General features: G+C 44.4%; 1 protein-coding gene across 2 annotated transcripts in view; it reads left to right on the top strand.

Moving 5' to 3' along the window:
* The window catches only part of LOC142591061 (uncharacterized), a 38,138-nt gene extending 18,667 nt beyond the window's left edge, over positions 1-19,471 (top strand). For both annotated transcript variants that reach the window (XM_075703427.1, XM_075703428.1), the window contains 9 exons: positions 3,235-3,573; positions 6,050-6,203; positions 7,637-7,726; positions 8,619-8,863; positions 9,461-9,539; positions 15,327-15,553; positions 16,800-17,027; positions 17,978-18,121; positions 19,009-19,471. In XM_075703427.1, the coding sequence (XP_075559542.1) occupies positions 3,235-3,573; positions 6,050-6,203; positions 7,637-7,726; positions 8,619-8,863; positions 9,461-9,539; positions 15,327-15,553; positions 16,800-17,027; positions 17,978-18,121; positions 19,009-19,359 (1,857 nt within the window). In that variant the 3' untranslated portion in view covers positions 19,360-19,471. The remainder of the gene's footprint in view (positions 1-3,234; positions 3,574-6,049; positions 6,204-7,636; positions 7,727-8,618; positions 8,864-9,460; positions 9,540-15,326; positions 15,554-16,799; positions 17,028-17,977; positions 18,122-19,008) is intronic.
* The last annotated feature ends 3,786 nt before the right edge of the window (positions 19,472-23,257 follow it).

The following is a 23,257-nucleotide window of genomic DNA, read 5'->3' as shown; positions in this document are numbered from 1 at the left end:
AAGAAACCGATGCCCTCAAGGCTTTCATCATCGTTACTTTGAAGGGGGAGAGAGTGAGAGACGTATTTATCCCTGTAGGCGAGAACGACGTCGTTGTTCATAACATGCAAGGTTGTTGCACAAACATCATCAAAGGGGAGGCATCGATTGCGATATGAAATTAGTAGAGAGCTATATGAAGTAGGAATAATAGTTTGATCAGCCGTATAAACTAGTAAACATTCGCATACTAATTAAATTTTCAAGCATTGTGTCAGCACGCACAGACAGACATGAAGCCATCACACTCGATCGCCGCGGACACTCGCTGTCAAAACGTTGGTGTGAGGAATCACGGCTTCAGCTCGCGAAGCGACCTTCATGCGGTCTATCGGTTGAACAGAAACTGAGCGGCGACAGTGGTGTGAGGCGACGACACACATAGGGGGCCAGATCGTTTTCAAGGCCCCCGCGTCCGCGTGCTGCGGAGAAATACGCGGTTGCTGGTGGAATACCACACCGCTTCCCTCCCTCTGCTCCCCATGGAAGCTAGGGCACGAAGGAAGACGACGCGCTTCCTTGCCGCTTTCCTTCCTTGCGCGCGCGAGATTCAGTCGCGATCGTCGACTTCCTTTGAACGATTTCACTCGCATATACAGCATACGACGGGCGGCGACCGTCTTATCACCCTTGGACTTTACACGGAACATCATGACGACGCGATGCCGATGACGAAATTGCGCCTGGAGCGTCCATATAATTGCTATCGTAATAAAATGCCCGTGACATAACTAAAGCCGGCAAAGACATGCGCAGATTGAGCGGTGATGCAGTGTGTGGCTTGGAAGACCATTCATTTGACGTACCGCACAACAGCGCCTCTTCTAGCGTTCACATAATTTACTGGGTAAATAGTGATGAATGTTCATTATGAGCTTAGATCACATAAGCTTAGTTTGTATGAAGGTACCGGTCTTAATTTAACCAAGGGAGCAAGTGTCGACTGGAGAAGCCTTCCGCCGATAGCTGTTCTCAAAGCCTATGGCAATACAACTTGACGAAGCAATATTTTTTTTTATCGACAAGTGCAGCACGCTAGTGCGGGCTGATATGCTTTATAGAGGGTTCGTTTTTTATTTTACAACACGGAACTGTACACACAGCGATAACCGCTCGCATACCACGGCCGCCAATGCTGGAGCCGCGTACTTCTGCCGCTAACAGTATGGCCGCCGGAGGTTCATTCTATCCCGTAGGCGGCGGCTGGGGCTGCCATTCTAAGACATATATATTTTCTAATTCGTATTAAACATGAATCGAGCCCCGCGGCGCTCCACGCATGTGGAGACGGTAGTTTCGGCGGAGTGTTTTATGTCGTGGGCGAAGCGGTGCGGACTGCTCAAGTGTTTCGAGTGGCGTTCACCGCCGGATTGAGTTATGGAGACGCATGGTCCCTTGGCTGGGAGGGGAAAGTGCGCGGTTGGGTGGACAGTGCGGGCAGAGACTTGGGGGACAACGCACTGATCTCCTTAGTGCCTGATCGCAGCGACGGAATGCCCCGAGGTCTTTGCTCAGCAGCATTCATCAATCATGTGCACTCGCTTTCCTTATTGAATATGTATACTCGCAGTGTAACCTCGAGTGTCTGCAATATAAATCAGTCGGAGTTATTCTCAAGCACGATCGTGAGTATTTAGCTATTGGCTAAACATTAGCTATTGTTGAGCTCTCCTTCCACAACTTCATAGTCCTGTCAGTTTATTTCCTTTCCCTTTATCCTCTGGTAACTTCCTCACTAGTTGAGGAGGGAAGGTGTTTTAATGTCCGGAGTCGGCGCCCCTCGATGACTCGAGTGCACGGTGGCAGCGCGAAGGAAGAGCCGTTATCGAGCAAAGAGGCGCTTTATTCAGATGGCTAGGCGTCTGTCCGAGTCCAGGCACGAAACTCCGCTCTCCCTCACACAGCCAAACATGACATTTTAAACCCTCAGTTGCATAAAGGCGTCGCAAATCAGCCATGGAATCATACATGCGACTTCACATCATTGCAACCAATAGCACAACCATCTTCGTGCCGCACACGGCTTGGTGGAAACAGTGGCACACTTTACAACAAACCAGGCGATAGGATTGCTCAAAGACACGTGTCCTCTCCTTCTCCCCTACGTTAGGATCCGAGTGTCAGCCATTCATGTCCTGCCCTTTTCTCTTGCAAGCGGCCGCCATACTAGCTGCGAGAATGTTTCCATGAAACCATGGCTTATGGACTGCATGTCTGCCGGACCGTGGGCTGCCCCGCCAGTACTGAGAGAACTCTGTTTCCCGTGCAGCTGTCGGCCGGTTCGTTTGAAATCCAAACACCCTAATTGGGACCCGATGGCGATCGCACGCAAATGCACCCATCGGTCGTAGCCGGCTAAGTGGTTGTAAAGCTATCGCCGTTTTCACAGGCATTCTCAGAATGCGGACGCGGATGCCAAACGTTGACACTCAAAGCGGCTAAGCAGTGTCGCGTCGCCCAGTTTCCGTGACCGCGACGGTCGACGGGATATGTGGCAAGCGCATGGGCATTAGTGGTGGCGGTGTCCTCAAGCACCCCCACCTTTTAGCTCCACGCCCGTCTCCCCGAACGCTACCCTTCACGACCAAAAATAACGTACAGCGCGAAAGACAAGGACTGCGAAGACGACATACACAGCGCTGTATGTGTGGTCTTCGCAGTCCTTGTCTTTCGCGCTGTACGTTATTTTTGATCATGAATTACCAACTAGCTCAAGCAACCACCCTAGTTCGCTACCCTTCAGCTCGGACCGTCCACCTTTTCGTTCAGATCTGGTGCCTCTTCTACGGGGCAGCCACTAATCCGATTTCACTCCACGCGTGGGTGTTTCCCATGTACAGTCTTCGCGGAACCCACCTGCGTCCTTCCTTTCCGGTTATTGGCCGATACACCAGCGTGTGAAATCGTGCTGCGCTTTTCTGTAGTCGCCTAAACTGGGCCACACAACAACAGCAAGACCAGCTCCCTAACCTCAAACTGAGTCCGTCTACGCACCAACTCACTCAGTTCGCACTGAGTGCGGAATACTTTCGCGAGCTAATGTATTTGATATACAACCCTTAGCAATTGCAACTCAAGTTACTCTAGCAGATCGCCTTGCAATTCTTTCTCTGCTTACGTGATGCGATCTCTGTTTTACTTAAACAATGTTTTCACTTCGTCGAGATGACGCATTCTTTTTTTTTGCATTTCCAGAATACATTAGCCGAACTAATGACGCCGGCTTCTATTTTTGCAACCGCATCTGGCCAAGTAGCGACAAATGAGTATCACAGTGCGAAGGAGAAGAACGGCTTAAGCTATATATCTGAGGCGTGTCTACGATATGCTTGGAACCCCGAGGAAGGGGTAGAAGACATCCTCGCATTTCTTTCGCATATTAAATTGGACCTCCGCAACATCACAGAGGACACAACTGAGGATCCGCTGGAGCGCATGATTGAGCTCTCTTTCGAGCATGGTCTGGACGTCCTGGTCTCCTTCTCGCTGGACTACAACGTCACCGGCGACATCTATCACGCCTTTGTTGTCCAGGTTGGTTGCGCATTTGCGCATGGTAGTAAAACGCTGGGTTAACTTGATTTTAGCCGTCAAACTTAAGCATGTTTCATTGCGTTGTTTACGTGCTTCCATTTTTTGTATGTTCTACTTTAATGGAACGTTTGCGACATTTTTGAAACACGTAGCAGAACGACTGTGAATATACGATGCATCATCTTTTCGCTTTTGATTCCAGCGACACATACTTGAAAAAATATTGCTTGTGATTATTTCAATAAAAGCTTTATCTTCGTTTGATTCCACTAATCAATTTTCAGGGATATCATGGTAGTTTATAGAGAAAATGCTGAGGAATTATACAAGCATTTGAAGAGATAATATTAATTTTCTTTCTGGATACGGTACGCAATAACGCTGAAGGTCAAGGCTGCAGCATTTGTCTGCAACATGATTGGAGAATATTGGGACGCTGTCTGTAATACTCGCACACCTGTTGACGTGTAATTACCTCAAGAAGAATTGCTTTTATAACTCACGATATAACGGTGCTTAAACATCTATATTTTGAAGGTAGTGATATATTACTGAAGTTGCTTATTCTCGGTCAAAAACCATAAACGGGGTAAAGGAAGGTGACAGAGACGAGACAAGCACCTGACCCGCCTTTCACGCCTTTCTTAGGCCCCGCCTACTGCGCTTCAACAAAGTCAAATATGCATCCCCAACTAGCCCAAAAATCTACTCTTCAAAAATACTTCCCAGTCGAGCACACAGCGCATGCAACCATGGTGCTACAGACCACGCAGACACACCGGCATGCGGGCGTAGGGACAACACAGAGGCATTGATCATAAATAAAACGCAGTTCTGCCCTAATGTCGAGGCGTCAGTTGCGATAGCGAAATGTTAGCTGCACGAAGTAATAGTTTTACGAAGTATAATAGTACGAAGGATAATAGCTTTATTGGCCGCGAAAATTCGCAAAAGTTTGCTTACTAAAAAATTTAAGAATCACGGTGTCACGTTCGCACAGGAAAATACAAACACATCTCAGTCGATCACCGCAGACCCTCGCTGTCAAAGCACTGGCGTGACGAATAGCGGCAGCAGCAGCAGCGAGCTTCGTGCTGTCCCTTGTGTTACCGCGTACTAAGCTGCGAAAATGTAGCTCACATGAGGGGCCTAGACTTTGTGCTCATCGCCAACTGCTCTCAGGATTGCACCCACGTGACCGCGCTCAGCCGCGCCATACGCAGCCGCCGATGGTATAAAACAACGCTGCGCCTCCTTCCCGGTGCCTTGACCGCGACCGAGTACGGCGCGCTTTCTCCCCGCTTTACTCCTTTGCGCGCCCGAGATCGTGCCACGAGCTTGAGCTCCCCCTCGCACCCATAGTATGCGGCGCGCGGCCACGATTTTAGCACATCCGTACTTTATGCAGAACGAGTGTGTCCCTATGGTTGCTATCGCAATGAAACAAACACTTCATTGCGCCTTCCCAACAAGATGCCCTTGTTTCCAGAGCCCTGGATAAGCAGGTATCAAGAATTCAAAAGATCTAGATTAGAAAGAAGCCGAGGTAATTAATCTGTGCTTAAAGCACTAGCCTCCAGCGTCCGGCATCCGGTGTCCCTTGACGTGGCCCTCTTAAGGGACGCCAGTTCCCACAGCTTCCACTACGGTCCGTATCCCGCAATTGGCTCTCCGGAACCTTATATTGGCGTAGGCACTCCCTTGCAATACTTACTCTCCCCGAGAAGGGGTCGTTGTCACTCGCGGGAATAAACATAATGTCGAGCGAGAGTATATCGGGCTGCCTCAAGGCGCAAGAAGCACAGGAATTCCGGCATTTGCCACGCCCAACGTAGAAACGCTCAGTTGACCTACCTAATCGCAAAACATGTTTATGTCCATGCATGCTTGACTGTTGCACTTCGCACGGATTCAGAGGGAATATTGAATTTTCATTGAATAGGATGTACCGAATTGTATACAATCGGACTCATGTCTGCGTCAATTGAGATTTTTGGGAGCTTTTTGCCGCAATTGGCATCAGTCTTATGAATTCACCGAATACTCATACCTCCGGAACTGTCATTTTTTCACCTGTACTAACCTGTTGCCCAGTTACCCAGTACCCAGTTTCCAGTTCTATATAGTAGAGCAGACCGATTATGTAATAACCTATATATCATTTAGGCATTGATTCCAATAACATTTTATTTATAACCAAAAAATAAAAAAGTGTCACTATGCTAATTCAGCTTTAAATAAAGTCAGCCCTCATTGTTGCTTTTTTTTTTCAAATGCACTCTGCAATGCCATAAATAATGTGAACAAGCACTTATAGTCTCTCTTTGTGTCCTTCGGCATTATAGGGCTATAGGCTACGGGGAGGGCGTGTACGTAGCATGGACTCAGCGATCACGAACAACTGTAGTCAATAAATTATGCTTATAGCTACTTTATGTTAGATTTACAGCCACTGAGTTGTTATTATTCGCTGCAGATCAATGCCAGCAGCGAACTCGAAGAGTTCTTCTCGTCCTTGGGATGCTTGAATGAGGAGGCAGTAGATGACTTCTACCAGCTTCTGCTCAGACGCTACGCACTCGTTGAAGACTCTGAGATTCTTCAGCACTTACAAGAAGCCGACGCTGATAGTGAGTTACTCGCAGCTTTGGATGCAGGGTCTCAAAAAGTGCCCAAAACATGGATGAGTGAGGTTCTGCAAATACATCGAGACTGCCGATTTCATTGCTAAAGCTATTTCCAGAATTGTTAAAACACTACAGCGGAAAGCAACTATCCTAAATAAATATGGGATTGATGGACGCTGACCCTTACAAGCACACTCACGAAAATTAGAACGATACTTTCTCTGCTGCCTCCGGTATATGCATATATCTCCTGCCAAGCGTAAGATTTCGCCCATGACTAGTTATGTTTGCTGGCTGAAAATATCTTGCGCCTACGTCCAGTGGCCTGCCGGAGTTTCGAATCGCGTTACAGTAAACGCTGTAAGTTTCTAAATAAAGGGCCTCTTTGATGCTACGCTTTAACTAGACACTCTCACTAAAATGGCCCTTCGTAACATTTTCTTTTATAATAAGCCTTCGCCATCACAATCGGCAACTAATGGTTTATGGAAACAACCGACGTTACGCATTGCGCTACCTACTGGATACTTAAAGGAAGATCACAGTCCATCTATACGCATTGCTCTGTTGCAGGATACACATATTTTATGTCACTTGAGAGGAAGCTTTAACTCGGGTGCTCCTATCTAAATACATGTAAAAGGAGAATTCGATTTTCTCGGCAACCACTGCACCAAATTTGACGACGTTTGTTGCATTTAAAAGGAAAACTTAAAATCTAGTGAGTGTTGGTTTCGAATGTTTTAGTTAGGTCGTTAAGCTTTTATAAAAAATTGTCAAAAATTTTTTGAAAAACGAGACTATCAAGTTTACAACTGTGTAGCTCAACAACGAAAAATGATAATACGATTCTTTGAACTGCAACTAATAGTGCATCTAAAGCGGACAAAATTGATGTGTTACACATGAATATAAAAAAAATTAGTGATATCGAAATACAGCTTTTGCAGAACCCTTGTAAACAACGTAACCGATTCATGTAAGATATAAATTGACATGGAATTTGTCCACCTTAAGTTATCTAATGGATGCCTTTTAAAAAACCACTATATTAGTTTTTGATGTAGAGCTATGAATTTGTAATCTTCGTGCTTCTATTTTTTGAAACTGTCGAATATTTGAAAATATTTTTAACAAAACGCCAGCCCTAAATCGAAATTCCGCTTCCAACAGTCACTAGAATTTAACTTCCTCTCTTAGATGCTACAAATTTGATTAAAATCGGTTCAGTGGTTATTTCAGAAAAACGCTTTTGCGGTTTGCATGTATTTGAATAGGCCGCATCGGAGTTGGGCCCGAGCTAAAGCTTCCTCTTAAACTGAGAGCTAGTGCAACTTGTGCAACATAGTCTGCTTCCATTTTGAGCCCACGGTTATTGATAATGATGATGTGCACTTTTCATAACTGATTCTGGATCGGGTGCATTTATTTTTCAGTTTCCGACATCCTGAATGCAACCACTGAATCCGGCACCCAAGCCAAGAAAAGCATAGCAGACCTTGCTAGAGCCACAGGCGTTACAACAGGTTTGCGACTTCCATGTTAAGATACTGTGTTAACGCCAAACGAAATCACAGCGCAAAAAAATGTGTCTATTTTTTACCCACAGGAATAAAAGCATCTAAACAGTGAGCGTTAAAACACATTTCTGCCATCAATATACAGTAAACGTATTCATACAATGCATCATGGGCTGGCCATGATCAATTACGCGAGCGTTGTGATCATATGAACTAAATCCTTCTCCTAGGCGCTGTGCTGCCCGCCTTACCGATGACGTTACAATAAGATGCCTCCGTTGTCCGTGGTGGACTCGTCATATTTCTGAAGCCGGGGCTATGTTAGTGTGGGATCTGGAATAGCTAGGTAACAAGACACCATTAGATAGGATGGGTCTATTTATATATTAGAGAGCTGCCGGATACTCCCAGTGTTTAGTTCTTTTCTATCGCTTAATATTTAGGGACTACAATGTAGTCGTGTTCAAAACTAATTCCATCCTGTTTGCGGTGATTGCCTTCGGTTGAAGCATCTATAAGTTACACTGGACTTCGTTTTTGCGTACAAAAGATACCTCTAAGAAACTCCTTGTGTGGATCACTTCCGTTTCTTTTTTTCGTTGTATGTTATTTAACAGCAGTTTCATCAGTGTCATCGGCAATGTAATACTTCATGCCCTATTTGTCTTCATACAAAGAATTTGGGGTGCCTTAGGTTTCGTCAGGCTTAGAAAGAAGACCACTCGGCAACTCCAAGTGGTGATAGCTTTTTTTTTTGCGGAATGCATCAGGTCTGCGCAGTGGCTGACTGAATTAACCTGCTCGTGACAAGATATTTTCCTATCCTTAGCAAGCACGAGTTCTTCAAAAACAAAATTAGCGCCTGCAGATTTGTATCGTGACGTCTTACCTTCCGCAGACCGCTGGAATGTGCTCCTGGCTAGTTGCTGTCCTAACCAATCTACGTGCAACGAATACGTGGTGACGAACGAGCGGGCGCTAGCCCTGGTGGCCTACGTGGCTCGAGCCGGACAAGCACTCAGGATGCGACGCCTGCTGGCGTGGCACGTGCTACGTCACTTGGTCGGACCGAAGGCCGATATCTTGGCGGCACTCAACCACACGGGTTTGGGAAGCGATCTCCAGGAAGATTACGACATCGCGGTGAGCTTATATTTAATACTCGTGTTCGTTCGTGCATTTCACCTGTCATGCTTACCGTCGACAACTGAAATGAAAAGAAAAGAAGCAGTGTGCAATAGTTGCAATACTATGTGAAGTATCAACAAAGAAAGTTTTTCTGCACTGCAGTTGAAAGCGAACGATGATGAGAAACGTAGAGCACATTAAGAACCAGTGTACCATTCTAGCAGCAACAATGCGTGAATAGAGATGCCAGATCAGTGATGAAGCTCGGGCACGCGTCATGAGAAGTTAGAATAAATTTATATGCATACGAAAGGCAAATTTCTAGAGAGGAGGTTGCAGTTCTAAATATAAGATACAGTTTAGGCAATATGTTTTATGACATTCGCTACCGTGGAATAACTTAAAAAGAAAAAAAAAATACGGGAAAAATGGTTGCTTCCATAAATAATAAATGAAGAAATAATTGACCACTGAAAATAGAGTGTAGGAATAATCTGGGCAAATACGTAGGTTGATGCGCCACTTCCCTTATTACTTTGCATATCTAAGTATTGTTTCTTTAGCAAATGCTTTCTTTAAAACCTTAATGTGCTTTTTTCATCGTCTTTACAGACAAATCCTGAAAGCAAATGTTATTGGCTTTTGGAGAAACTGGACGGCATCCGCTACACTGCCATAGACCTTTTTGAAGGTAATTGTATTGCCTGTAAACTGCGAGTGCCATGTTGCCGAGTTAGCATAAGCGGATGTGTCGCCTGCACCAAAGTGTTAGGCAGGCTCATATTTTTTCGCGCAGTGAATTACGTAATGAGTCAGGCCAGTTTCAGATTCTGTCAGACCTTGCGAAAATGCTCAATAGACAACGCTCTACTTATGAAGAAATAAAAGGCCTTTCGGGGAGAGTCAAAGTACTGGAGCAAAGTATTGATGCGAGTTCAACTGGCCACGCTATGAAAGTCCCGTCTGCCGAAATAGAGACCTTGAAGGCTGCTTTTTATGACGCCGAAAAGAGACTTTGAAGGGACAATATTTGGTTGTATGGTTTCTCTGATAACATATCAGAGACGTGGAAGCAGTCGGAAGACGCTATTGTGTCATCTTGCGCTACCGAACTCCGTAATTAAATCGACCCAGTTAACATCGATTATGCTCACAGGCTTGGCTCTTTCCGAGAAGACAGAGGTCGTCCCATTGTTGTGCGGTTTGTCAGGTATAGACAAGGATGCAGTTCTTGGTTTGTGTTACAAGCTTAAAGACACTGAATTTTATGTTCGCGAAGACCTTTCACGCCCACTTCGTCTTGTCCACAAAAAGCTTCTCGAGTTTGGTAATGCCCAGAACTTATGTTTTAAACTCGCACACAATAAACTGGTCATTGGTGGTAGAAGCTACGCCTACAATGCTAGCTCAGATACTATGGTTTTACAAAAAAAAGTAGCACGTAATCGATCTCGGCCTTGTCAACCTGCACGTGATGCCCATAATATATTGTACCTCCCGTTTTTCTCGCGTCATGATTCACCAGTGTCATGCTAGAATTGTCGAAGTTTAAATATTAAAAATGACGAACTAGCTGCTTTACTATCCTCTTCGAACGAGAAGAAAGGGGGTTAACAAAGGGTCCCGATTATATTAGTCGTATCATAAGAAGCCAACAAACATTGACACCAAGGACAACATAGGTGAAATTACTTGTGCTTAATAAATGAAATAAAGAAACGAAGAATTAATGGAAAATAAAGTGGATGAAAAAACAACTTGCCGCAGGTGGGAACCGAATACACAACCTTCGCATTTCGCGTGCGATGCTCTACCGATTTAGCTACCGCGGCGCTGTTTTCCCATCAACTTTCTTGGGTATTTACGTGTCCTAGTAGAACCCTGGGAGTGTTAGCCAGCGCCACCACACACAGACCTTGGCGGCAGACGTGGGACGTCCTTTTTGCCGCAGGCGTCACGAGAACGTCATCTTTTTGGGTGAAGGCAACTGGTCAATAAACCCACATATGCTACCTGAAGGCATCAATGTAGCCGGATTCGTGACCCTCGTTATCTAATAAACGAGAAAAAAGGGGGTTAACAAAGGGTCCCGATTATATTAGTCGTATCATAAGAAGCCAACAAACATTGACACCAAGGACAACATAGGTGAAATTACTTGTGCTTAATAAATGAAATAAAGAAACGAAGAATTAATGGAAAATAAAGTGGATGAAAAAACAACTTGCCGCAGGTGGGAACCGAATACACAACCTTCGCATTTCGCGTGCGATGCTCTACCGATTTAGCTACCGCGGCGCTGTTTTCCCATCAACTTTCTTGGGTATTTACGTGTCCTAGTAGAACCCTGGGAGTGTTAGCCAGCGCCACCACACACAGACCTTGGCGGCAGACGTGGGACGTCCTTTTTGCCGCAGGCGTCACGAGAACGTCATCTTTTTGGGTGAAGGCAACTGGTCAATAAACCCACATATGCTACCTGAAGGCATCAATGTAGCCGGATTCGTGACCCTCGTTATCTAATAAACGAGAAAAAAGGGTGTTAACAGAGGGTCACGATTTTATTAGTCATATCATAAGAAGCCAACAAACATTGACACCAAGGACAACATAGGGGAAACTACTTGTGCTTAATAAATGAAATAAGGAAACGAAGAATTTATGGAAAATAAAGTGGATGAAAAAACAACTTGCCGCAGGTGGGAGCCAAACCGACAACCTTCGCATTTCGCGGTTTATTGACCAGTTGCCTTCACCCAAAAAGATCACGTTCTCGTTCAGCCTGCGGCAAAAAGGACGTCCCACGTCCGCCGCCAAGGTCTGTGTGTGGTGGCACTGGCTAACACCCCAAGGTTCTACTAGGACACATAAATACCCAAGAAAGTGGATGGGAAAACAGCGCCGCGGTAGCTCAATTGGTAGAGCATCGCACGCGAAATGCGAAGGTTGTCGGTTCGGTTCCCACCTGCGGCAAGTTGTTTTTTCATCCACTTTATTTTCAATTAATTCTTCGTTTCTTTATTTCATTTATTAAGCACAAGTAATTTCCCCTATGTTGTCCTTGGTGTCAATGTTTGTTGGCTTCTTATGATATCCTCTTCGAACAAAGATAACGTTATGGGCTGTTAATCTTGCTTAGATGAATTCATTTCCAGCGCTGAAGTGTCTCCTTCTGAATATGTACCTTACCGAAAAGATAGAAACACACGGGGAGGAGGCGTGTCCTTGCTCGTAAGACAACATGTAGCAAGCTATGCGGTCGCTATCGCTGATATCAAATGTGGGTCAGTGTGGCGTAAAGTGGTACTTGAGAATCATAAACACCTCATGATCGGTGCGTTTTATCGCCCGCCTAATGGTGACTTCCATTTTCTTAATGCTCCGTCGAAGTTTCATTATTTCCTGATCGGAGGAGACCTTAACATGCCTGGTGTTCGGTGTCGTAATGAATTGCCAGTGCTATCCTCCCACCCGTGTTTGTCTAATGCTTTCAATGAATTTATGTCAACACATGGCCTTCTTCAATTTGTGGCAAAGCCGGCGACACGACAGAATGGGCCAAGCTCATCTCTTGGCCTTTTGTTCTCAAACGCCCCTTCGTGCCTCCAGTCTCTCTCGGTTGAACCTGGAATAAGCGAGCGTGACGCTGTGGAAGCCCGCATTGCGAGTCCAAAACCGATCATCCCTGTGCCGCCGCCTCGCAAAGTCTACAACATTGAAAGAGAAGGTTATGATAATATTATCCTTGCCCTTCAATGTTAACTTGACAGCTTTGTTCAATACAGCACTACCGGAATTTTTAGTGAGTTGTGGTCGGACTTCACACATAAGGTTCTGGACCTAATTGACACTTACATATATCATCTAAATTCTTTCGACAAAACGCAAGATGTACAAGCTGTGGTTCATGAAAGAAATAAACAAACTTATGAACAAAAAATCGTACGTTTAGAATCTATAGAAGCCTGACTAGCTCGCCTGCTTTCTTCAGACTTGAGCAGTTGAGTGCGGAAATAAACTCTAAAATCAAATTAGCAAAGAAGAGTTCTTTCTCTTGCTTGAACCACGAATAACAAGTAGTCCAAGAAAATTTTTGGAATTAGCTTAATGCAAATAATAAAGATAAGGTCGGGATCCCACCGATAACAGATGAAGGTAGGATCCTTATCAGCGATGAAGACGAGGCAACCTGCTATAACGAATATTTCGCCTCTGTTTTTTTGGACTCGGCTCCAAGGCCTACCCCAGTTACTGTGGGTGTCATTTCTGAGGTCATGCCTGACATTACAATCAATAGGTCTGCTATTCCTAATCTCCGGAAGCTAAAACATAATTCTGTTCCTGGCCCTGACAGAATACCAAACTTTGTCTTTGAATATTGTGGAGACATCATATCTGATTATTTATCCGCGCTGTTCGCAAAATCTCTGGGCACTTCCGAACTCCCCCAGTAAGGCAAAATAGGAACTTCTAAAATTTCTTTACCTAGCATTTCTTGTAAGAGACACGTGAGTTATGCTAACATTTGTTCCAATCTTGATAATAATAATTTGTTTGTCCACCATCAGCATGAGTTTAGATTAGGGAGATCTCGTGTTGCACAGCTAACTGAGTTCTCCGAAGACATATTTAGCTCATTCAATAATGGTTTTCAAACTGACAGCATTCTTGGTTTTCAGAAGGCATTTGAGAAAGTTTGTCACACTCTTCTCTTTCATGAACTGTCCGCTCTCGGTTTACCTCGAAATATTCTTCTATGGCAGCAAAATTATGTAACTGACCGTTCACAGGAAGTAATCATCGATTGCGCTTAATCTATTACCGCTCCTGTGTCATCCGGAGTACCACAGGACTCTGTTTTAGTGTCTCTTCTTGTTCCAATTTATATTTATGATATTAGTTCTGGAATAACATCCAATATCAAGCTGTGTGCTGACGACTGTGATTCATGTCGGGAAATGAAAAACGATTCAGTCTGTTTAGCTTTACAGTTAGATCTCCATAATATATCCCGTTGGCGACAAAACTGGCTTATACCTCTAAATGTTTGCAAGTGCTTCTATATCCGTTTCACCAAAAAACGTAACCGAAAGCAATCAAATTATCACATTAATGGTCAACCCCTCGCCACAGTTAACGAAGCCACGTGACCAGAAGTTACCGTTTATTCAGATTTGTCATAAAATCGTCAAGTTCAAAGTATAACTCAGAAGGCAGGTCGTGTTCTTCACGTTATTAAAAGAAAATCAAAGTATGCCCGGCAAAGCGTTATGGAAACACTGTATGTAACCAATGACCGGCCTAAGTTCGTATATGCCTGCGTTGTGTGGGACCCACATACACAGCATCTCATTATTAGCGTAAAAGCTATCCAGAACCACGCCGCTCGCTTTGTAACTAGTGGTTACCGATTTTTCACTAGGATCTCCTATATTAAACGTCGAATTAACTGAATGGACCTTTCCTTGCGCCGTGAATGATTTCGCCTTGTATTTTTGCGGGACGCACTGCATAATGAAACGCCGTTAGTTTTAAGTAGATATTTACAGGCACCGAGTTACGTATCTGAGCGACGAGATCACAGCTTAAAGAATAAAAAAATTTTTGCACGCACCTCTGTTTATAAGAACTCGCTTTTTCCGCGTACTATCAGTGATTGGAACCGGCTGCGTTCTGACATTGTTGAAACTGCTGCTGATCGTGCAAGGTTTTCCGATATGCTTCGTCAGTATGTAAAGCTTGTTCACTTTTTTTGTGTGTGTCCAATGATTGGTTACCCGTGTTTGTTGCTTGTGTTTATTTATTACTTTGGTGCAATGAATTGCTTGTCTATCTTTCCACACCCTTTACTGTAATGCTCATAAGCACGCTGTATGTTGTATCTACAAGTTTGGTGCTGCCAAGTGTTCCTTTATTTTGCCTCGTCGCCCCTACTGTAATGCCCATCAGGGTGATAAGTAGGTACTTGAATAAAAACATAAAACAAATAAGACACAAAATTTATACCGGTCAGAAGTAATTTATAAGGGGAAATGAGACGGTCCGCCCAAACGTAGCTAAGTGCTAGAAAGGAAACCCATACGGGTTCCTCGAAATAAAAGCTTTTCTTTCGAGGAACCCATATAGGTTTCTTTTGTTGTACTTAGCTACGTTTGGGTGGAAGTCTCATTTCTCATTATTAATTACTTCTCTCCAGCTTGCAGGCTTCGGCAAAACTATTCGATCAAATAAGAGCTATCTTTAAAAAAATCTGATGTTCATTCATCAGTGTGTTAACTTATGGAACTTGAACATTTTCTAACCTCGTCTACAAGGCAGTGTGCTTCAAAAAGCACGAAATTTTTTTGCTATAATCAACTTAAGCACAAACTCTACTTGTACGCTCTACAGAGGTGTTCTGCAAAAACAAGCGCCCATTTCCCGCACTATGATATTGCGACGCTTACTGCTTATCTTGTCTTATTTTATCCTGATACAGGTATGGACGCTGTATCTACTCACACTATCGCGAGTGTGGCGAGCTTGATGGTCCAGTTCCAGAACGCCGCAGCCTCAGTATTCAACAGCCCCCAGAAAAACGAAAATGGCGGAGCCACCAAAAATGTTACGCAGCGGCGTGAAGTGGTCATTCCCGGGGGAAACGCGAGACAGCTTCTCGACGCAGAACCTGCTCACCCCTTCACTGCCTTCACAGCGATCGAAAAGGTTTTTGCTTTCTTTTCATTTCGCAGTTGACGTCTGTACTCGTAAACTGGGATGTGTTGTGGTATTTAGCGAGAGAAGCTGCACATTACCAAATTTATTCCAGTAGACCTTCTGCGTCTATTTACCATGACAGTGCTGCAAGTCACTTTATGATAAAATTCATGCGAAGAACCAGTTGTGGAGAGCGAAAACTCCACAACCCGTCAGTTATTGCACCCAACTAATCGCAGCGGCATTATTGCATGCACCGGCTGTTGCCACATTTCGGTCAGAATTAGGATATAGTGACGTCTCATGCTTATCTTTACTTTTGCGGGGTGGCAGAAAATGTTCATGCTGTACTAAATGCAAATGATGTACTCGTTTTTCAGCGTTATCAGAAAAGAATTATCGGAAAGGTAAAAAAAAAAACAAATGAATTTATTAGTAATATATATAATCATACACACTGCGTATGAAAATAATTTATTTGATTTTGCATGTGAAAACCACAATATGAGCGTAAAGCCTGCCAAGGAGGATATCGCCGAAATAATCTCGATCCCGTGTGCTTCTGTCAGATGACACTTAACATAAATTAACTAATATAAGTTGACGTGCATCTTACTATTCGCCCACGCGGAAATGTGGCCGCGGCGTCGGTGGTCTAACCGACGACGTCGAGCCTAACAGCGCATGTTCCTAGGGGGGGAGAGGGCAGGGGTTGTCACCGCAACCCGTACGAAAGACGAACCGAAGTACTCGATGCGAGCACTTTTTTCGTTCCTCTTGGTTGCACTGCCCACCCCTAGGAACACGTTCAATCACCCACTCGCCCAGCTTGCCGTGTTAAAAGCGCAACACCGTAGCAACATACATTGATAGAAAAGTTGGTGAAGACGTACGTATCTTCAGCCACTGCGAATATTGTGAATTTGGCCACGTATATCTTTTCAGTCTTTCCTTGACTTACTCGCCAGATATTTGGATGTTGAGTCTGCCGACGTACAAAAGCACATTGCAATACTGAGTGTCCCAAATAATTGCTGCCACAAAGCGACTGTCTATCATTCATGCGAACCGGCTTTCACCTGGCAGAAATGTACTCCTAAATCTTGATTAGCTTTGTGCAGCTTAAATTTAACCAAATTCACCCAGCTGTTTAACGAATTGATCGGATTAATGGTGCTGTTTAGGATTGATACGAAGAATAGATTTATTACTTTACGTAATAAACAAGAATTACCGAGTGCCCACTTTTCAGCAGCACAATGGCAACACTAAGGAGGAGCGACAGCTCTCTCTCAAAGGAAGCAGCTTCCCCTTCCTCTGGCTGCGACGCCTCCGAGCATGGCATGCCCTGCCGCCACTGCTGCAAGCCCTACTTCCGGTCATGGCGTCGTTGGCGGATATAAAACGCCTGAATGCCTTCTTTCGACTGCCTTATTACGACGCCCGGATATTAGAAGCCTACAACTTTGCTGCACTGGGACACGTACGTTGACCTCACATTCTACTTTCACAGGCATATTTGTGTGGTTGTGAGATTTTTGACTAACTGTATGGTTGCTCTATAGGCACTGAGCTGAGCAAGAAATGCTCTTTTTGACTCTTCAAAGAAGCAATGATCAATTAATTTAGGACGAAGAATCTCGCGCGTAAGCAGCGTTAATTGCAACATGCTTCACATTCCTCACTTTTGAGCGCACTTTCTCCGTGCAGCTGACGACCGCTTCCTCCGGTTTCGCCATCAGAAGCAAGAAATACATAACGCGGCATTGGACAACTGTTTATGCGACGGATAGATGGAAGTTTGGTGGATTGTAATGCATGAACTTATGTATCAACTTAATGAAATTAATCGAAATGATACAGAAACATAAAGGTTCCGCCTTCTAGACATAAAAGTTTTGCTTAATGAGCTCTTTCAATAACGTCATTATTTGCGCTTGTGTGTATATCATCTTGAATCTAAAACAGCACAAGACACAAGAAGGACAGAACAATACACCCACCGCGCTGGGCACGTCTTTTTTCATCCCTGTCGAGCTTTTCACTGTTACAAATTTGAGACGATCATCCCATAAGACCAGCCTTCGACGCTATGAAGGTATATTTATGTTACGTCAGGCTGCCTTGCGCGTGATTAGTGTCATCCTACGTGTTTCATTTCACTAATAGCCCATAACATCTACCGTGCTCGCGATATCTCGTTCTGACCCCACAAAGCACTCTAACGTGTAAGTACTGTTGGGTGGCTTCGTGCCGACATGGTGACACGGCTAGAGAATCTGAAAATCTGGCGTACTTAGCGTCATGTTCCTCCTCTTCCCTCTCCGTTTCGTCTCTCTGTTTTTCAATTCGAATTGAGATTTCCCGATATGCTTGGAAACGCCATTGTTAATTATTAAAACTTGTATTGCTGGGTCTGACGGCTGCACACAGGTTGTCGGCCGAGCAATAGCTCGCAAGGTGGACCATCTACGGCGTCAGGATAAATCCATGGACGAATGTTGGCAGCGCTTCTGGGAGAGCTCTGATGTTATCGACTCCAACAACGTTTACTGCGCGGAAGCTACGATTAATGAGGTGAGAATGACAGGGCTCAATTTACAGGCCTCCGTGAGTCATCCTTCAAACTCACGAACCTACATTCAGAAGAGTACGATTAGGTACACACATGCGTAGGTTCGGTAAGCAGGCAGCTGCTCTGCGCATGCCCGCGACAATGTTCAGAACGAGGTGAAGTTTATCCCAATAAACGTTTATCCCAATATACCGCGAACTTTTGTAATCGATTTATTTTTGGTAACAAAAGAAGCACGAAAAATGACGGAGAAATGACGGAAAATTAGGGGTCACAGAACTTGGTGATGCTTGTTTATTTGGCACAGTATGGGTCATAAAACCTGCATAGTAAACAGAGGAAAGTAGCCGCGCAATCTTAGAAGGCGCTAAAATTTGGAAGTTGGACTCGTCTTTCGCAGATGATTTCCAAAGAATTCCATAAAATGGTGCAAATGAAAAACTTGCGCTAACATGTTGCTTAAGCATAGCACAGCACGTTGAATGTACGCGCTTTCGCTTTATCGCTTCACGAAAATACATATATTGCAGACGTCTTCCTCATGCACTTTCATTGATGGGCATATTTTGTGTGTAGAAACGATTGGAAGCGTTTTGGTGTGCAGGTGCTTTTATTCTAAATGGTGGATAAGCTCCAGTTCTTTCTCAGATGAGGAGCGGACTCGCGCCTTTTCACTTAATTATAGGCTGCGCTGTTTGGGAGTGGCAACATTATCGTCCTTGCAATATGGGCTTGCTCGACAGAGGCTCGTCCGCTTCAGTTTCTTGGGATAGCTACAGAAAGTATACGAAACATAGTAGAAAATGATCTCTAAAAATTAATAGAAAAATTGATGCTTCCAGCGTGGGCGACGCATTCACGATTTTTCTATACTTTTTGTGCATGACAGAATGACACGTGGCGTCAGAAGAGGGTGAACGAAGTCGTCGCTAACGATACGCTTCTGGACCACGTCGTCGGCTTGAAGATGGCCTACCTTGCCCTAGTGAGCTCAACCAAGAGGGCCAGTCTGTCTTACAGTGAACGACAAGTGCTTCCAGGCATTCATCTGTCGAGCAAGCAGCTATTTCTTATATTGCACTGTGCTTTGAGCTGTGCAATGGACGCCAGCCGAGACACCCATCAGTCTATCCACAAGAATAACTGCATGGTGGTGTACAGATCCTTCCGACCTTTCATCGACAAGCCATGCGCACAACCCACTGACGAAAATACGCTCAATGATTGTCTCTACGTATAAGAGAATATTTAAAGCCACACAGCAGATCACGACATTGTGTCTTTCGGTTTGCCTTGCGGCATACTTGTGCGATGTGATGAAGTAATCCATTAATTTCAACCTCTGGAGGTATTGTGAGAGCTGAAAGTAGTTTCAAATAAAAAGAATAATTGTATTCTTTTGAATGCAACAGATTTTTGCTAGCATGAGTTCCAGACGACCGATCCAACAACACCATTTCGTTAATTTAAAAAAAAAGCCACAAGTGCAGTAGCCACCAAGGGTATGCTTCATTTTTTTCGTTCTGTTCCCGTAATGTATTTCTCAGTTGGAAGTAATACGCGCACGTCAACTGCAAGGGTAAGCTAACACCTCTTCTTTTGCGCAACAGATCGAAGTACACGCAATGCGCTTGGCAGATGAGTGGTAGTCTTAATGTCAAATAGAAGAATGAGCCCGTGACAGGAGAAATTAAGTTGAATAAATGGCAAAAAAATTACATGGTCTGACGAAATGAGGAAATTTTCAAGGGTCAGCTGGTGTTGGACAAGTTTATTCGAATACTGGGGAAAGAAGCCTGCAATGAATGTATATTATGCTGACGCTGATGCTGCTGCTGCTGATCATGATGATAAAGCAGAACACACGCAAGCTTAGCAAGCAGTAAAACAATGACTGATTACATAGATGTTGCTGGCAGCAACTCGACACTGGGATTGACGAACATGGACAATAATGATGATGATGATCGGCAATAATTTCGCGTACGCACTTCGGAGGATGGGTTAACGGAAAGTTCGGGTGGTCATTTCAGTGCGCTCTGGCACTGCGACAAATGCTATGTAAAAGGGGAATTAGGTGTTACTGATAGCACAAATGGGTTCAATAGATCATATGCAGGATGATCACTTCCATACCAAGTTATTATTTCAGTACAGCTCTAAAGTTGGTTGTTTTACACGAGCTTCGTAGCTCAGCGAAACGACCACATGAATAGAACTTAAAAGTCGGGTAACAGTTGGTAGCTCAGCCATGTTATTATAAAAGGAGATATGAAGAAAGGCTACACAAGCAAAAGAGTGTTGGCGAGTCAGCAAGCAGACTAACAACAAATGAAAGAATAATAAATGTTCGTCGATCTTTCTTATGGTATGTTGCAGGCCATGTGGGGAGTAAGATGTACCATGGCATAGCTACATTGTGTGCCGTAGTTCCCCCTAATCATTTCGAATAAATGTTACGCCTACACTGAGCGCCTCAAAGCGCCAGAAACCGGAAGTGATGAACTAAATTGTGGGACACAAACAAAGCACATGCGAGGTCAACTAAATCTAGAGGGGAGCTACATGTGCCTCGGTGACGTTTCTAGAGTAAGCGGGAGGTGTCGAATACATCTAACGTGGCTCCGAAACTAGCGAGAAATGAGGACACGCCATCAGGCCCAAGGCAAACATCGTGGTCCCTTCAAGGCGTGCACCGGGCAGCACCGAACCAGCTCTCCACACTCTATAAACGAACGTTTTAACGCCGTTAGCTTTCCTTGCGAATTTCCCCAGGTTGCGGTGCATGCTTGTCTGCATCCAACTACTTTCGCGCCAGCATGGGTCAGTGAGCACGTGTCGTTCGGTAGGCGTCGCTCTTCAACAAACCTCTTTAATGCCAGCCTGATTCCCGATGTACTTGCGGCTGCGTATGCGCCGTTCTTCGATAATCCGTTTTGACTGCCACTTCTGTCACTGGCTATGTACGGCTACCTTCTGACAAAAGAAAAAATCCTTCAAAATCGCTCAGATGCTGCGCGGAATTGAAGCTACGCCATACATATCCATACAATTTTCTCTTAATGCATATTCAAGCAGGCGGCACGCGCGCACTTCTCGGCGGCGCCGCTATATGGCGCTGCGTTTCCGGAGCAAAGCTCGAAAGAATAGCTTGGCTGTACTAGGCGCGTCAGGGGTGAAGCGTTTCGGTGGTGATAGCTTTCGTGTGTCGCTCCATTCCTTCAATGCTAATCGCATCAACACCCGCGGTCATCGTGAGAAGCTTTCTGGCGTAATTGCTCTATGTTTATGTTGATATGGGGCGGGCGCAATTGCAGCGTCCATTATAAGCAAGGTTTACCATAGCAGCTGTCATACATGTATCAGCTTAAGAGAAATTGTTAAGCTCGAGTTCACTGAGTACGTGTTGATGATGTTTGTTCCGTTAAACGCAAATACCACAAATGTACCTATTTTATAGGTGGCTTACTGTTTATTGCGCCATGAAATTTTGTACTACAACTGTTGTAAATAAAGTAAAATGAGACAGTAAGATTGCAACGGAAGCTCAGAGTTTATATTACGACGTAAAAATACCGCAATGTGCATTTATTGACAAATCGCAGTATAGCAACGACGTATTGTGAACCACTGTGGTATAGACGAATATTTTGTGAATGAACGACGTTTAGTACACTCGTAAATAATGTCAATATGTTTTTTTTAGAAAGTTGCGTTTCACGAACTTTTCCCCACAAATTCTGAATGAGGCGCAGTTTACGCGAACTTTATGCGTCTTTTCGATGTAGTGAAAGGAATCTTGACACGTTCTGCTTCATCTTTTTCATCGCAGCAATATGCAGTTACATTCTTTAAAAATTCCAGTACTGTAAAGGAAAAGTTTGCTTTCAGCAGTCGTAAGGTATTCAAGGAGCATATTCACGAAAGATTTCCGTTCACAATTTAGTGCTCTTTGCCGTAGGCCCCCCGTTTTCCCTAATAAATCATCCAGCATCTGGATTGGCTAGAATTTGCTCTTACAAGTTTTCCCGCAGGATCCTAGCGCAAGAGCTTTTTGTGATTATGGGCGGTTGCTTCTACTAAAGGCAACAAAGGTCAAACAAATCAGTGTTTCAGTGCGATTGTAATTATATGGACACTCCAGGTGAATTTCTGTCCTCGTTGCCATACACACGACAGCGGTTGGTGCGACATCTTTGACATAGCGTATTGATAAAAGATTGGGATTTACTATTTGAGATCCAGTAATAAGAACGAATGATTTGATTACTTCAGGAATGTCAGCAAGCGCTGCGTAGGAAGCGTTTTTTTCAGTCATACATCTGCTGACAGAAATAACGAAACATTTCTTGTATTGAGGAAGTGCGTACAGCCTCAGACTGCTCGGCATGTTTTGCAATATTGTTCGCCCCTGTTTTTGCTTAACTTGTCAATATGCCACATCCGATATTTACAAACATACATTGTTTTGACTGGTTGGCATTGTTCTGACGCTTTCACTTCCAAAGATAGTCACGCTAAGCATATAGTTAAGGTTAAGAGTCGCGTTCAACATCAACGCAGTTAAACTCTTATGGCACGGGTGCTGTGCTGAGGGCGCAGTAAGACAGTGGGCTCTTTGAAGCCGTGTCACGATCACCGGTGCTGCAACGCTTTAGGCTGGAGTAATGTTTTTGGATTGTTATGGAAGCCGCGTTTGTCAACGACCGTGGAAGAGTTTCTCCTGCTTACCACCATTACTTTGCGTGATGGCTGCTTGCTGGGGCATTTATTCGGGAAGCAATAACAAAGATATTTATGTCCTACGTGCACTTCACTTTCTCCGAGCAAAGTTGAAACATGAAGGGGTTTATAAATTTGTTTATTAGCAAAATAAAGCGGCAACTGTGTTATGAGTGTTGGTGGCGCGGGGCAAGATAATGTCGCATCAGTCGGTGTTACATTACCAATGCTTCCCAGTGCGACAAGTAGAGACAAACAAGACACACTCATTTTGGTAGCAGGCTTCCGTTCAACAGCGTGAGTGTCCATTTTAGTTTGCCTACGTAATTCGGCCGGAGAAACTGGCCGCTTTTTTTTGTTCCGAGAGAAAAAAAATCGTGGTTCCGACAATGATGTCCCATGTAGTGAAAAAGAAA

The sequence above is a fragment of the Dermacentor variabilis genome, chromosome 8 (assembly GCF_050947875.1).
Source record: "Dermacentor variabilis isolate Ectoservices chromosome 8, ASM5094787v1, whole genome shotgun sequence".
Classification (NCBI taxonomy): Eukaryota; Metazoa; Arthropoda; class Arachnida; order Ixodida; family Ixodidae; genus Dermacentor; species Dermacentor variabilis.
Note: the sequence above shows the minus strand (reverse complement) of the source record. Positions and strands in the feature narration are given on the sequence as shown.